The 17,369-nt window shown below is 36.3% G+C and overlaps 1 protein-coding gene across 1 annotated transcript; it reads left to right on the forward strand.

Moving 5' to 3' along the window:
* The first annotated feature begins 1,763 nt into the window (after window positions 1-1,763).
* LOC100374568 (palmitoyl-protein thioesterase 1-like) lies at window positions 1,764-11,087 on the forward strand. The gene is made up of 8 exons (XM_085493225.1): window positions 1,764-1,894; window positions 3,337-3,446; window positions 3,896-4,023; window positions 4,699-4,769; window positions 7,360-7,553; window positions 8,698-8,796; window positions 9,996-10,067; window positions 10,758-11,087. The coding sequence occupies exons 1-8, from the start codon at window positions 1,780-1,782 to the stop codon at window positions 10,878-10,880; spliced, it is 912 nt and encodes a 303-aa protein (XP_085349351.1). The 5' UTR covers window positions 1,764-1,779; the 3' UTR covers window positions 10,881-11,087.
* The last annotated feature ends 6,282 nt before the right edge of the window (window positions 11,088-17,369 follow it).

Here is a 17,369-nt window from a genome sequence, read left to right on the forward strand (position 1 = left end):
CACAGAAATAAAAGACACCTCCACAGTTAGACAACCAATCATTTTATTATTGGTCACGATGTACCACGGATCACCTCCACCGTGACGTTCTTTGTAAACACCACATACACGATGTGCCGCCATCCAATGGTGAGCGGCTTCTTTTGTGCACAACCAGCGTCAACTTCATGAGAGAAACACTACGTCCTTACGAAGCCAGGCCGTCTGGTGACGCCCTACTATTTCATCAATAACCAAATATACTATTATCCTGTTCCCGAATTGTACATTTGTTTATTTGGAGTAATTTCCAATTTTACGCCAGGTCCTTAGAAATTAATGATTCCACGTATTTATTTGGCCGTTATTCGACAGACGTAAAATGCCATAATGTTAACCCGCGAAAATTTAAACACACTGATACTGATAATGAATTACAAATTTGCCAACAAATACTAAATTTGCTATCCCATGTAAATAATTGAAATCAAAATATTTGACAATATATTAAGTTTTGCGTCGCATGCACACGATTGAAATATCATATAAAATGGGCTTAATATACTAATGTTGTATTTAGTTAATTGTAAGAACGAGTTTACATCCTGGAATGGCCACGATGTACCACGGATCCAAACGTCACTTCATAATTGAGTATTTTGGTGAAACTATATAAAGGTCACAAGAATAGTGGCAGTCTCTAAAATTGAATTTTTGCTTATCTAGTTGGCATCAGTGCGGATATAATATCTGGATATTAATTAAAGACCACATTTTGTAGCCGAAGCAGTCCGGTGAAGGGTCTCGGTCTGACAGTCCTGGTTCATATGATGCAACAGTCCCTCTTTCAGATATAGGTACTGAGCATCACGTTGCCCTGATATAACTGGCTATGTTGAGCACACATCGGAACAGAATTCGTAGCAGCAATGCATGGCAAAATTTATTGTCGTGGAGACAATATTGCCTCGTGCCGGCAATACAACTTTGATAGGAGACTGCAGCTGGATGTTTTTGTTGTAGAGGGTGTTGAATTGAATTTGGGCTTTTATTTATCGCAAAAAATGTCAAAAACTACAGAGCGTGCTTCTTCGCTGGAATAAATCTACCGGTAATTGAAAAAAACGTGCAATTTTGTTTAAATAATATAATATATACAAAGCAAGACATTAAAAGTCGTTGATGAAACACAACACAAGTGTACAATGGGTATTAGAGGCAATCAAAACGGGGAAAGGGGAGGATCCGATTAATATAAAACGTTTCGCCATGCGTACTAACACACTATTTTCTAGACTGGCCCAGCTGTGGTGATTTTTTTCAATTAGATGATAATAATAATAATAAAAACTAAAAAATGGAAAAAAATAGTTTCGAGAAAGGTGGGGTGAACGCGACACGGTTACATGGAATTTCGCATTACCATCCCTATTTCACTATTTTTTTTATTTAATTTTAAATTTAAAAAGAAATAAATCGCCCAGGCTGTGCCAGTCCACGGTTATTAACAGTGGCCAGTCTAACTAATTTCTTCAGCCCCCAAAGGGTAACTCCTAATTTGATATGTACCATAAACATAGACATAGGCGACACCGAAAACCCAAATTATTCAAAAAATAGCGTATTACGATAATGCACGGCACAGTACCAGTACTACGTCGATGGTAGAACGTTCAGCCCTGGTTCAGTAATCAATTCCACATTCTTGGGTACTTCTCTCGGTTGGTCGACACCCCCTATCCAATAATAGTTCATTCTAACAAGTCACCTGACCACGGCAATCACGTGAACGTAACCAAAATGGCGAAGCATTTTGTTTTCTTTTTTGTCTTCGTTGTTTGTGTGGTTGCCGACGTGTATGTCGAAGCCGTTGAGAGCAATGCTACACTGCCAGTCGTTATCTGGCATGGCATGGGTATGTACAGTCATATATTGTTTTATTGCATGCATCCAGTGCGAGAAATTAAAACTCCAGGTCAGAAGGACCGATACTATAAGTTCCTAAGGGTCATTCCAGTGTTTGTCCACACCCCCCTACGCATGGTTTAAATCAGAGAGGTCATATTTCTACAAAAAGTATGGATGGTTTAATTCCGAGAGGTGTCATATTTTTGATATATTTAATTTTTTCACATACCCATCCATATACGTTTCGGGGGGGGGGGGGTGTTAGTTAACAAAATGAATGGTGGATTTGAATCCATATTGTGTCATAACATGTGTCATAATATCCATCCGTAGGGGGAGGGTGGAAAAAAAACTACTCTATGCCCCAGGTCCCACCAAAAAAAATCACACGCACGCATGCATGTCTTACTATCGTTGTGACGCCACACATTGGATTAACTTTTAATATAGTTGAATTAACTTTTAATATAGTTGCGATATGAACTCGATTAAAACGCGTTCCTATATAGGGTTGCGTTTTAATTGGAGTTTAATTAAACTCAATTACAATGCAATACAATGGAGAATTGCACTTTAATTAAGTTTAATTAAACTAGAGTTGAATATCCCGTGACTGAACATAGAAATGTTTGCGAAGCTTAGGTTTAGTATCGGGGTAAGGTATGGTTCACGTTATATTAATATTAATATTAATATAACGTGAACCATACCTTCCCCCGATACTAAACCTAAGCTTCGCAAACCTGACTTAAATTCGATTAAATATTAATATAAATTATGAAACAAAATGAAGGGGTTTCACTATTCACCAATGGGTTCACTGGCGTCCATGGATTTGGCGTCACTTGGTTAGGTAGACATGACCACACACACACACACGCACACGCACACGCACACGCACACGCACACACACACACACACACACACACACACCCGACATTCTTAATCTTTATCTGATTAGTTCCCTGATTTAACACATTGAATGCATATTGAGACTTACAAAGTCAACAGCCAGAATGCTGTTGAAATGATCCACCTAGTACTCCATTGAAAGGTGAAAAACTATTTGGGATAGCCACAATCTATTTAGGTACGTCAACGGTTGATTCAGGAATATCACTCAGTCATGAGAATTAGTTAACCATTCGTTAGTTTTATCTCGAACACACGAAAATAGCAATTGTCGACTGATCTTTTATTTTTACCTTCCCACTTGAAGATATTCAGCATAACTACCCCCTAAATATCTGCCCCATATAAAGCAGTGGGTTTGATAATAGAGTTAAATACTAGTAGTTTTTTTTTTAGCCAGACTAACAGAATAACTGATTCATTTTGTACATCTTATCACATTCTCTCTATCGGACTGTGATCTTATATACATTCTGATTGTCTATTTAACAAAACAAACAAGTTGTTGCTAAGTTATCAAATCTTATTTGTTGCCAGGTGATAGTTGCTGCAATCCCCTCAGCATGGGTTCCATTAAAAGCATGATTGAAGATTTGATTCCTGGAGTCTATGTAAAGTCCTTGATGATTGGAGGAAACATTCTCTCGGTAAAATACCATCAATTTACAACACTACACTCTTTGTTCTTGTGGGGCATTCTCTCTTGATTGTCCTATTGTGGAGCATTATTTAGATAATGACTTGCCATGGGGCATTATCTAGATATCAATATACAAAACTTGTGTCAATTTTGAAGGCTGTGATTTCCATATATTTATAGAAAAAGTTATTGTATTAGATGCATCATCGTAACTCCAAGCTCAAAGGCAAACATCTTGTATTTTGTTCCACCAGAATTTGATCTTAAGCTTGAAACACATGTACACATCAATACCTGAGCCAACCATTCTATCACATATTGAAAATAGGAAAAAAGAAACTTAAAATAATTTTATTATCAACTACTGGTAATCCAGATTAGTCTCCAGACATAAAATTTACATATATATAAATAACAAAAATGATATTTACTGAATTTATTTTGTTCCATCTTTAGGATATGATGAATGGATTTCTTATGAATGCTAATGATCAAGTAAAAGATGTCTGCCAACAATTAGCCAACGATCCAAAATTGAAAAATGGATATAATGCTCTAGGATTCTCACAAGGAGGCCAGTTTCTGTGAGTTATTATTTTTTCTATTAACAAAACATTATTTGTTGAATTTTTTTTATTTTTATTTTTATACTACGCACTTAAATTATAAATAAAGTTTTTGTGATTATAAAATCATCCAATTTTATTTCAAAATATTTGTTGAAAAAAAACTAAATGGAAATAAAAAAAAAGTTAATCATCAATTTTAATTAATCCATGACAATAATAAATACCATACCCAGCTTGAAGCTGCATATATGTTTGTCATCTGTCATCTTATGTAACCACATAAATTTTTGAAATATTATGATACCCGTTACCATAGGAACTGATGGTAAATCAGCATTTTCAAGAGTATTTGTGCAAAAGTAATTGATGACCATAATGGGATTTGTGAACAACAGCATAAAATAGAACCTAAAAAATCGATGATCTGTTTTAGTGAGAGGAAACATAAAGGTCAGGGAAGTTTCTTTGAATTCTGAGATTTATTACTAAAATAAATTATTAAATTACATTTTTTGTTCATTTAGTTTTCGCAGATCACATAACATTTATAGTTCTTACTTTTCCTTCCATGTAATAACTAGTTTAGTTGTTGATCTTTTTTTCATTTAGTTTTCGCAGATCACATAACATTTATAGTTCTTACTTTTCCTTCCATGTTATAACTAGTTTAGTTGTTGATCTTTTTTTCAGTCGTGCTGTTGCTCAGCGTTGTCCTAGTCCACCCATGCATAATTTGATTAGCATCGGTGGCCAGCACCAAGGTATGTGTGTATAAACAATCTGAGTCAAACACAATGTACTTATTGGCTCTAATTTCTATTTTTTCAATATTTGTTTCATCTCTTATTTTTGTGTATTTTTTAGCTCCGCTGTCGACTTTGTCGAGCGGAGCTTAACATATGAGTGATTGTCCGTCGTCGTCCGTCATCCGGCGTCCGTGTCAATGTTTTACTTTTTCGACTTCTTCTTGAAAACTACAAGCCTGAATGCTTTGATACTTGGTGTATATGTACTTTGAGTAGACCTCTCTCAGATTTGTTCATTTCAAAATGATATCTTCAATTTACTAATTTTGGTGAATATTTTTGTCATTTTTGGTAAAAAGTGATATTTTCGACTTCTTGTTAAAAACCGCAAGTCCAATTGCTTTGATAATACATATATAGGTACTACATGTGGACCTCTCTCAGATTTGTTCATTTTGTAATGATATCTTTAATTCTCTGATTTTGGTGAATATTTTTGTCATTTTTGGTAAAAAGTGATATTTTCAACTTCTTGTTAAAAACCGCAAGTCCAATTGCTTTGACATTACATATATAGGTACTACATGTGGACCTTTCTCAGATTTGTTCATTTTGTAATGATATCTTTAATTCTCTAATTTTGGTGAGTATTTTTGTAATTTTTGGTAAAAGTGATATTTTCGACTTCTTGTTAAAAACCACAAGTGCAATTGCTTTGATATTACGTATATAGGTACTACATGTGAACCACTCTCAAATTTGTTCATTTTGTAATGATATCGCCAATTCTCTAATTTTGGTGAATATTTTTGTCATTTTTGGTAAAAAGTGATATTTTCTTCTTGTTAAAAACAACAATCATTTATGGTGAAAAATGATATTTTTGAATTCTTGTTGAAAACAGCAAGTCCCATTGCATTGATACTATGCATATTGTTCATTTTCTAATGATATCTTCTGTTCTTTAATTGAAATGTGCATTGCTAACAGCGGAGCTATCTCAGCCAAGAGGCTGCTTGTTTTTACTTGATGTTATTTAGTTTTTTTTATATCATATCTCAGACAACTTAAACAATGTAATAATGGAAAGTAAACCCAAAAAATAGTCATAAATAAAAAATAAAAAAAAATAAATATTGAAAAAAAAGTTGGAGTCTTCAGATTTTAAATAGGTTGGTCTAAACTACTGATTCTAGTAACAGCCCTCTATCACCAAAAATGGATTGTATTGGTGTGACTGTAGCTTTCAGTCTGTTTCTATCCCTACCTTTCTTTTCAGATTTGGAATGCCTGTCATGAAAATGTTGGCTAATAAATGTGAAGTACCAATTTTGTTAGATGCAACATTGCTAAGGAAAAACAATAAAGGTTTTATTTTGCATGCAGTCTCTAGAGGGCGCTATTTTACAAACTTGGTGCAGACTTCAGTAATGAAGCATTAGATGTGCAGTAAAGAAATCCATAAAACGAATCCAACAGGTCTTTGAGGCTTACTTTCATTTTTTTAAATACTATAATATCTGTTTCAATGGTTACGGGGTCACAGTATGTTGTAAAATGTTTAATTTCACTACTAGAAATTTTGGCTAATCTAATCATTTCACCATTTCACTGGCAGTTGACCCCCCCCCCCCCCTGCGCCATAAAACTTATGTGAGCAAAATAGGGCTTGTTGTTTTAGAGAAATCACTCATTGTTTTTATGGATACTGTCAGACAAGCTTGAATATCTCCTCTTAATTTGCAGTTTGTTTTTCACTTATGGTAGTTTGATATTTGCTCTGTGTGTTTTTCCTATGTACTACAATGAAAGATAATAATGCATCTACATTTTTAATTGTTTATAAATTTGTATTATTTACAAATTCATATTATTTAAAATTTTTTATTATTTACAAATTCATATTATTTACAAATTCATATTATTTACAAATTCTTATTATTTACAAATTCATATTATTTCCAAATTCATATTATTTACAAATTCATATTATTTCCAAATCCTTATTATTTACAAATTTTTATTATTTCCAAATTCATATCTATTTCCAAATTCATATTATTTCCAAATTCTTATTATTTACAAATTCATTTTATTTCCAAAGTCATATTATTTACAAATTCATATTATTTACAAATTCATATTATTTGCAAATTCATATTATTTACAAATTCATATTATTTGCAAACTCATATTATTTGCAAATTCATTTTACAAATTCATATTATTTACAAATTCTTATTATTTACAAATTCATATTATTTACAAATTCATATACATGTGTATTTACAAATTCATATTATTTACAAATCCTTATTATTTCCAAATTCATATTTATTTCCAAATTCATATTATTTACAAATTCATATTATTTACAAATTCATATTATTTGCAAATTCAGATTATTGGAAATTGAAAATTATTTATAAATGCAAATTATAAATTTTAATTATTTATAACTTCAAATTGTCTTTCAAATTTAAAACAGTGGTAATTAAGACATCATAGGTACTTAAACATGTGAGCCTTTCAGGGATTATTTAGTGGTTCTGAGCTAGCCAATCCAATCGTGCTTGAATATAAACAATTACTTCTGTTCTTCCAGGAGTATATGGTTTTCCAAGATGTCCCGGTGACAACTCAACTATTTGTGACTATGTAAGGGAGTTATTAAACCTTGGAGCCTACAATGACTTTGTACAAAGCTTTCTCTGTCAGGCTGAATACTGGCATGATCCACTCAATGAAGAACTGTACAAACAGAAGAGTATCTTCCTAGCAGATATCAACCAAGAAAATGTAAGTTGAATGGCACAATGAAAAGAAATTTCTAGAAGTATAGCTCTTAGCAATAATAAAATAGGGATTACTAACTGACCTCGTTTTTAAGAAATTCATTTGTTTATATTATGTAGTTATCCCTTTGAGTACAAAATTATTTCTCCCTTCTAAAAAATGATATGAATTTGTTCACATTTTCTTTAATTTTCACTAAATTCAGTATAAATTTTGAAACAAACAAAGAAGTCCCACTATTTATAAAGTTTGAAAATTTGTTGTCAACATGTTATGTGTGAAAAGAGCAGACTATAAATTAAGGTATTTCATGGATGGTGATTGGGTTAATGGTATGCAAATTACCTAATTAATATGCACACATGGTATATAGAACTATTTTGTGAATGGTGAATGAAGTTGACCTTGGTGCTCAAAGGGTTAATGATATGCAAATTACCTAATTAATATGCACATATGGTATATAGAACTATTTTGTGAATGGTGACAAAAGTTTACTTTGGTGCTCAGAGAGTTAATGATATGCAAATTACCTAATTAATATGCGGGGACGGTATATAGAACTATTTCATGGATGGGGACTGAAGTTGAACCTGGTGCTCAAAAGGTTAATTAATACATGGGTTCTATGAGGAAAAGGCAAAATATATCTCTTTCTAATATTTTAACAAAAAATTGAAATATTTTCCAAAAATGTGAGGGGTTTGTATGTAACGTTTTCTAAATGAAATATGGGTCGTTAAAATTTTGGAAATGGTATTCACATTTTTAATAGCTTGTGCTATGCTAATACATAAATAGAATTTGTTCTCACCAGAAACACTTTAGCATCTGCTTTGAAGAGTTCATGGCGTAGAAACTGTAACACCTCAAAGTATAGTTTGAAGTTTGGGGTTTGCAGTTTTCTGAACTCATACAGATTTTCTGTCATTTTTTAAACAGAGATACAAGTGATGAGGTTATGCTAGATACATACAAAGAGAAAATAAATCTCAATGAACATTGCAGACATATTTATTGCTGTTTCTCCAAATTGACATTACATGCATGCACTTGTACGAGTCTGTATTCAGTGGGAATTGTGCACATTTTAAAGATGCTATCTTAAATAAATGTAATTTGATATATTTTTATCTTATGTGTCCAGGGCATAAACAAGTCATACAAGACAAATTTACAGAAACTCAACAAATTTGTAATGGTGAAGTTTGGTAAAGACACAATGGTAGATCCAAAAGACAGCGAGGTATGTATGACATCAGTCTAGAATATACCGAGGGTACTGTAAAATTACTAATTTTCACTGGGTTTAAATTACGCTGATTTACCATTTCAGGCATACTCAGTGGGTATTAAATTCACAGTTTTATCATTTAGATAATGTGTTCTATGGTAAATTTCACATATTCACTGGGTTTTAATTTAGCACATTTTTCAGCCAGCAAAATAAGCAAAATTAAAACCCAGTGAATAATCAACCCCTTTACAGTATAATATATGGGTTGATGCAGCATTAATGTGCAAGGGAGTTGCTTGTTTGGTAAAAGTAATTTGGTGAGGGTGGCTCTAACACAGCATTCAACCATCAGTATTTGGTTTGAGAAGCTGAATTATTTGTGTTACAGATGTTGAGTTATGAATATGAGTTATGAATATGAGTTATGAATATGAGTTATGAATATGAGTTATGAATATTGAGTTACTAAAATGACCACATCCAAATTGTAACTCGATGTTCAATTAACAGTTAACAGAACGGGCAACATATAATGTTAAACAAAACAATAGTTACATAAATTGTAACACAGTTATTGTTTTCGCCCTTGACTAAACCCATCAGTCTCTTTAGTGTATTCCTAAAGAAGTTTGTGTCAAATTTAAATTTTGGCATCTACTATATGCATACAGAACATGGCTGATGAGGAAGAATTCTCATTGCATGAAATGAAAAATATACCATCTCATTTAAAACATAGTAAATTATAAGTCAGTTTATTAAAGAATTGCAACAACAAAATGCACCATGTCTTATGACAATATATCATGTTTTCAGCCAAATTTGTTAATATAATAAAAAAACATATTTTTGGGATATTCACAGTTCCTTACCTTGTCTAGTGACCCCCATATTTGCAGTACTTTAGTAACATCGACTTTCTTTCATGAAAGTATGAACAATTTGACATACAGTTAATTCAGAAAATTTTCCCATTTATAGTCTGGGACAAAAAGAGCCAAATTTTTTGTGTAAAAACTAAAAATTTACTCTAATTTTGTCTGTTGGCTCCAAAATTAGGGTTCTTTTCCAAAAAATATTGAAGAATATAAATAAAAAGTGCAGAAAAAAGAGGGTGAGATAGTCTGGTGGTGAAAGGGTTAATATACAGATTTCAATTGTGTTTCGGTTGTGTTAACAAGAAAATAATAACATCTCTCTTTATTTAGTGGTTTGGATTCTACACTCCTGGGCAAGCTAAAGAAACATTCAGACTTCAGGATAGTCCACTTTATAAAGAGGTAAGTATATGTCAATCTGAGGGACTTTTTAAGCTTATAGAACTACACCCTTGTCCACTTAGCATATATTTACATACCCCCGTATATTGTTGTAAATGTATATTATGTATATAACAGCATATTTTTGCAAAAAATGAATAATTCAAAATCAACGTAAAAGAATTTTTTTCACTTTTGAGGAAGGCTGCAACAAACTGTGTTGTATGTTATTCAATTTTGGGATTTGTGCTGGTTTTAGTTTTAGTGTCTAGTTGGAAATTAGAAATAACATACCCAACTGTAGATCTTTATATAAAAGTCATATAGGGAAATTTACAAAACAAAAGACTCAACTTCAACGTGCAACATTTTGACAGTAGATTCTGAGTGATGATCCATCCATGTTTTTTATCGTACATGTCTAAGCTGGTTGATTAAAGGGTGATGGTCATCACACAGCATGTATTTGAATTTCATTGAAACAATACGTTTTACAGGCATTATGTGTGTCATAATGAGTCTCGTATCAAACAGGACAACCACTGCCCTTTAAAATGTAAACAAATCACATCATAGTGTAGCAGCCTATATGTATTTCCAAATTGGTCTGCCGCTGTCTTATATGTGTCAATGACCAAGGTCTCAATAGGTCAATGACTAAGGCCTCAATAATTATACTATTTTCTGCAGAATTGTCTTCTTTCTTCCTAGGATAAGCTTGGACTCAAACAAATGGACTTGAAAAAGAAACTGGTATTTCTGGTGTCAGATACAGATCATTTGCGCTTCACAGATGTTTTTTTCAAAACTAATATTTTGCCATATTTAAATTAGTAACAACATCATGGGTTCAATTACATGATTGGGTATATCATAGAATGAACATAATGTATTATTGTACCTAACAAATGTAAATATTATTTGTTGTATGTTTTATGAAATGAAAGAAAAGTCTAAAAAAAATTTAAATTTATAACTAATACAAACTCATTTATCTTTGTCTATTGCGAATGACGTTTACAAATGAAATGAACCAATCCAGGAATAGTATGGTGACATCATTTTTAGTTCTATTTAATATTAATGAAATAGTTCAACATTATTAAGCAGGTGGTCACAGTTGCTATGTCAAGTAAAGGCTTGCACATGCATTATGGGTATAGACAGCTCTCGAATCAATCACTATTTGGATGAAAGCTTTTACAAGCACAATCCCAGTTTTGTGACCTCCACTGTTGTGTTTAATTTAAAAGTAATATAAAACTAATTAAGAAAGCAATTTTTTTAGCTATAAAACTTTTGTTTACTGGTATTCACACTTGTCATGAATGACTATAACTTTGATAAAATTGTAAAATAAAATAGCTACAATTATTTGAACATATCAAAACATGACCATCAAAGAGGACATCATGAAGTTTTCCATGCCCTATATTATGATAGTTAATCACACAAGTAGCCATGCTGTTTTCAAGTTTAACAGCAACACTTATGGTCAGTGTTTTGTCAGTGTCACAAGGCACAATCGTGGACACTTCATGTTGTAGGACTCCAGAGAAATGCTCACTGTGACAAAATTCTACTGACTCATGTAAATTTGTCTGATGAAATAAAGTTGTTTACAATAACTCTATTAATTTCACTATTGTGATGTTTCACTGGGTTTTAAGTTCACGAATTTGGCAGAGAAATAATGAGTTCTTTTTAATCCCCGTTTCAGGCGCGGTCAGTCAAAATGACTAATTTGAACTGTAGGCATTAATCTGTGATTCAACTAATGACGGAGAGAAAAATCTAGGTCATGGGAAGCCTCACGACCTCATAGATTTCCATTGTAACATAACACATGACCAAGGTCAAGAGGTCTGCGCCATCTTGTCTTATGTTCACTTTGTTTTCTCCACACTGAGTGTGCAACACAGCAAAACAGTGCGGTTCAGTCAGCAGTTTTCTGAGGTATTCCTTCTGTGACTGTTGGTAACAGTAAGACATGGTGTCTGGTTTGATAACATCAGAGGCCATGTGTTTTTTGTACCAAACACGAAAAACTAGGCGCATATGACCCATTTTGTAGGGCTTCATTGTGTCAACTATAATTGCGTTCCACTCATACATGTCTGTTCATTTCTTAGCATAGCTAAAATGGCCGTCAAGTAGCAAGGAAAGCAGAGAAGAGCTTCTAATCTGACCATGTTGCCTGACCTCGGGCTAGTTGTGTGGTCGGTTCGGATGGCCCGAGGCATGAGTGAGAGGAGTCTTAGTATGGGTGGGAAGCCACCCTGACTGAAGGGCATCCACACTGCCTGTTATTGCAGGCAGAGGTCTTGGGCATCCCCTTGGAGTCTGTCCTCTTAAACGACGACTAGAACTGCGCCATAGGGGTGATGCATTGGTCTTCTGCGGAAGAATATATAGTCCTAAGACCCCAGGATTGGGTGACCTTATGACTATTCAATCGGTGCGGTACCGAAGCCAGCAGAGTCTGGAGCCAAACCTCATGCCCTCGGTTCTTTTCCCAACCCAGGTACCAAGAATCAGCGGTGGTGAGTTTGCCCCCAATGTAGAACCACCAAGCCCATGGCCACATAACCCTGTCGCACACTAATTGCGCCGGTGTATTCCACTTGGAAGCAGCAGGTAACTGACTCCTGAACACTCTAGGTGGTGATACACGGTTATAGAATTCTGCTGCTATCTCCGCCCTCATGTGGAGGCAATCCGACAGTTGGTAGACACTTTGCTTACAAAGGGCGACATACACCTGGTAAAAATCCCGTCAGAGCTTCTACTCCCACATGTTTGTAGTCCCAAAGCTTCAGGTGGCTGGCGTCCAGTTCTGGATCTAAGCAAACTAAATTAGTATGTGCTCCTCGATCGGTTCCGCATAGAGACTCTCCAGGCACTGTTTTGATTGGTTAGCCTTGCTAGACTTAACTGATGCTTACTGGCACATTGGTCGTCAGTACACATCAACCCGTACCTAGACGACTGGTGTTGTTACACAACCAAAACAAGGGGTTGTTGGCCGAACAGGTAAGGCTAACACAGGATTTACTACACCAATTAGGCCTTCTGGTAAATCTAAAACTCCCAACATGTCAGTTGGTGTTTCCGGACATGGAGTTGGACACAGAAGCAGGCTTTGTGCATCCATCCCAGGCTTGTTGACTAGGAATAAGCAGTCTAGCCGAACATTTAGTGTCTCTTCGAGAGCTGACGTGCATCATTGGGATGAAGTCAGTTCGCAGAATAGTTCCCCAAACCTCACTGCACAGGCTTCTGATGCAACACTGGTCTCACCTACGGGAACTGGAGAGGCGAGTAACTCTCTCAGGCCAAACGTGTGATGCCTTGCCCTGGTGGATGGCAATTGCCAGCTTCAGGCAGGGGTCCCCTTGGACCCACTCACCATGGCTATGACTCTGCTTGCGGATGCTTCCTGCACAGGTTGGGAAGTGCACCTAATGGACGAACTAGTCCAAGGAACATGGCCCCTGCATTGGATTCAGGGTCGTCATATCTGGAAGCAGTACACTTAGCATTGATACACTTTTGACTCATAGTTCAGGACCACAAAGTCTTGCTCTGCATGGACACAACAGTGGTCGTCTCTTACATCAACAAAGCGGAGTGGGGGAAAATCCACATCGCTGTCGGCTCTGGTGGAGCAAATTCTCCATTGGTGCCTGGAATGCAATGTGGAGCTAACTGCACACCACCTTCAAGAGGTGTAGAGCGGATGTAGACAGTAAAGCGGATGCCCTCTTGCGGCAACTCAGTTTTCAGAACATGGAGTCACAGGTACCCCAATGAGTAGCCTCTAGACAGTTTCAGCTGTGGAACAGTCCCAAGATAGACCTATTCACCACACCCCAGAATGCCAAGCTCCCAACATACGTGACACTTCTATCAACTCCAGGAGCATGTGCCATGTATGCATTATTGATTCTGTGGGCCTATGAGAAACTATGACATGCGCCCAACTGGCCAACTAAGGGGTGGTTTTCACTACAGTTGGAAATTTTAGTCGAGACACCAGTAGTGCTTCCAGGCATCCCAACTGGATGGCACACTACCAATGAGCCCAGCAGTGTACCACTCACACGCATGGAGGCTCTCAGTAGACTCGCACAGACGAAAGATTTATCTGCGCGGGCTGCCAATGTCCTGTCCAGGGTGAATAGGGGTCCTACCATCATGGTCTATGCCTCCAAGTGGCGGGCATACTTTGATTGGTGTAGTGGAAAGGAGGTTGATCCATGCCAACCCACTGTTGGCCAGGCAGGTGATTTTTTCGTACATCTGTTTGACACTGTTAGGTTTATCCCATGCAGCAATCATTGGCTATAGGTCAGCCTTGCCATTGAGAAAACTTTGGGACAAAACTAGCCGATTGTCCTATTATTAGAAGACTGTTTATCGCTTTTCATTATCAGAGGCCTAGAACTCAATCCAGGGAACCACCCTTTGAACCACTGGAATTAGCACCATTGAAATACTTGACATGAAAAACAGTCTTCCTACTAGCTCTCGCCTGGACAATCAAGCTCTACTAAAGACACAAATTGGGTTTCTTGCCAAGAACCAAATCCCAGGACACGATCCACTGCCAATATTGTCAGCCCGGTGGATCAGGAGGAGGTACTTCTATGCCCAGTTTGAGCTTTGAGTTGCTATGAGAGACATACTAGTCGAGTCGAGGCAGGGAAAGCACATGTTTATGTGTTATGGCCAGGGTAAGCAGAACAGACCAGATTTCCATTTTTAGGTGGATCACTTTGACAGTGTTTGTCTTCCTCATCATGGTTCCACAGAGACACAAAGTATGAGTGCATGAAGTTTATGCAATCACTAACTCATAAGCTCGTGTGTCAGGTGCCCCTCGAACACATACTTAGGGCAGGCTTCTGGAGAACACAACATATCTTTATCAATTATTACTTAAGAGACACGCAATCCAAGGAAGGTCTTTTTAGGGTGGGTCCCATTGTTGCGGGTCAAACTTTGATTGTTGATCCAGCCTGAACGGCCACAGGGATCCCTGCACAGAGAGCAGTCTGGGCTACAGATTTGTGCTGAGAACTTTCTCTCGTCAGCGCTTCTTGGACATCCCAGGTCTCGCTTATGGCCTGTGCCCTCATGCAGAACTGTTTCGGCCTCTTCTTTTGGGATGCTAGTTAGGTTTGGGTCTAGCATCCTGGGGCAATGCCGACCCTGTCACCCTATCAGCAGTATGCTTTTACTATGGGGAGAACACTGGTAAGGTAAGACACCGTTTTTCAATGGTCATAGCGAGTCATAATTAATTTACCTTTTCATTTTGAGTACTTTCTTATTTTTCTGTTTTGCTTGGAAACCCGCCACCTTTTGGCGTCTGACTTTGCCTACAGTCTATGGTGGGTAATTGAACATAGTGAATTTAGGCAGAGGGTTTTCAACCCGCCTATTCACCTGGTTCATACCCACCAAGCTCTGTGTCCCTCCCAAACACCTCACTTTTTCTCTGTCACTGGCTGAATTGCAGATTAATGCCCACATTTCAAAATAGTAATCTTGACTGACTGTCTAAGTAAAAATATTTATCATCTAAATAATCCCAGCAAGTCTTTCATCAATCTGGTTTCCTAAACAGCATAACCATATCAGACCATAGCAATACCTACAACCTTGTCCGAGCCGCCACTGATATAAGATAATGTGATCATAGTAGAAGTTCATCATGGTTGTACACTGAACGATCAATAACGTGTTGGTATGCCCATCCACCTTTGTATGCTTTATTTCTATGATATCAGGATTTGTTCCCATAGAAAGTTTATCTGTTTCACTTCATGGAACTTTATGATGTGACGAAGTACTGCACAGCCTTTACCCCATAAGGCCTTTATTTGTGTGTAATTTGTCAAGTTCATAAGAACATCGAACATTGTAACTTTTTGAGCGGGTAGGTTGATGCACAATGCTCTCTCGGCATGATGTGCATAGTAAAATGAAATATTGGGGTAGTTTCCATAAAGCAGCACATTCAAAAATTTGCTAGATTTCTTTATTGCTGTTAAGCTCAATTAGCTTGAAAGACGACGCATTTCCCACCACCGACAACATGCAGGCTGAATGACAAGTTCCACATTGCTGATTCCTTTTTCTACTCGCTTCGCAAGTTCATGATGGCATTTCTTATTGTATCATATCATGTCAGAACATATGTCGGACACATCAAGTACTGATAAAAAGCTAATTAAAGAATTAATTGTTGACTATATTATTTCCGGTGTTACGATCATAGATACCTTCTGGAAAAAAGCAAGATAATAACATTGATTGGCACCTATATAATAACTGCTGTCTGCTATGTTATGACTGTAGTTTTTGTTAAGGGTTGCATTGACACGAGGGTACCACTACGCATTCCAGAATTCTTAGATGCAATTTCAAGTCAAAGCTCCAAATCTGAATATAACTGCGCCCCTGCCTTGCCTATCTTGAGAAGAAAACTGCTTACAACATATTTCAACTGGATATCTATTTTCTTACACTGATATCTGAGCTTCCAGGCCCAAACGTATCAAAATTGTTAAGAAACTTCTTAGACTGGACATGCATCACTGTTATGTTTACTGCAGGCTGGGCCGATGTTGTCCTTTTTGAAATATGGAACTGTTCATCATTTTGTTAAATGTCGAAAGAAAGCCAATATGAAAATAAATGAGGTTGTCACATTATCAAAGGGAGGACTAACTAAATATTCCCACACACTTGTTTCTGGTGCGGAAAGTTGGCAGATTATTATAGGATAAGTTGGGACTTAGTGGCACACTTCTATTTCCGGATTCCATTCCATCTGGATTGGTGGGTGGAATGTGGTATTCAGTACTTCAGCTTGTACTCATGCAGTGGCTAATATCGAACATTCAGGTTATTCATAAAATTACTTCTACCATACACAGATCGGTGTGACGAAATATTCTGGGGGGAAAACCTAAACTAAACGCCAATCAGCCATATCAAGTGAACACAGGAGAAGCTGTATCATAGCTAACGTAATTACTGCACTCATCGGTCTGTATTAGTCATGTTCTCTTCTTATTCACTCAAGATGAATTTGTCAGACCCCCTAACGCAATTGAATTGAGCACAGCCTTTCGTTACGTTACATACTTTCAGAATGCAACTTCTTTCAGAGTTAGTTTTAGAAACAAACTTATCTACCCAAAGTTCCTTCCTTCCTCTTGCTGCAAATATGGGCGTTTGAATGATGAACAATTTACGCATTAAAAATGTGATTGACCAATCAGCGCGCCACATCCAATTTCGAAACGCAGA

The sequence above is a fragment of the Saccoglossus kowalevskii genome, chromosome 18 (assembly GCF_978046115.1).
Source record: "Saccoglossus kowalevskii chromosome 18, keSacKowa6.1, whole genome shotgun sequence".
NCBI lineage: Eukaryota > Metazoa > Hemichordata > Enteropneusta > Harrimaniidae > Saccoglossus > Saccoglossus kowalevskii.

Coding starts and splice junctions, on each gene's coding strand:
- LOC100374568 (XM_085493225.1), top strand. CDS start 1,780: ATGGCGAAGCATTTTGTTTTCTTTTTTGTCTTCGTTGTTTGTGTGGTT. Junction 3,447..3,895: donor TTGGAGGAAACATTCTCTCG/GTAAAATACCAT, acceptor TTCCATCTTTAG/GATATGATGAATGGATTTCT. Junction 8,797..9,995: donor TAGATCCAAAAGACAGCGAG/GTATGTATGACA, acceptor CTCTTTATTTAG/TGGTTTGGATTCTACACTCC.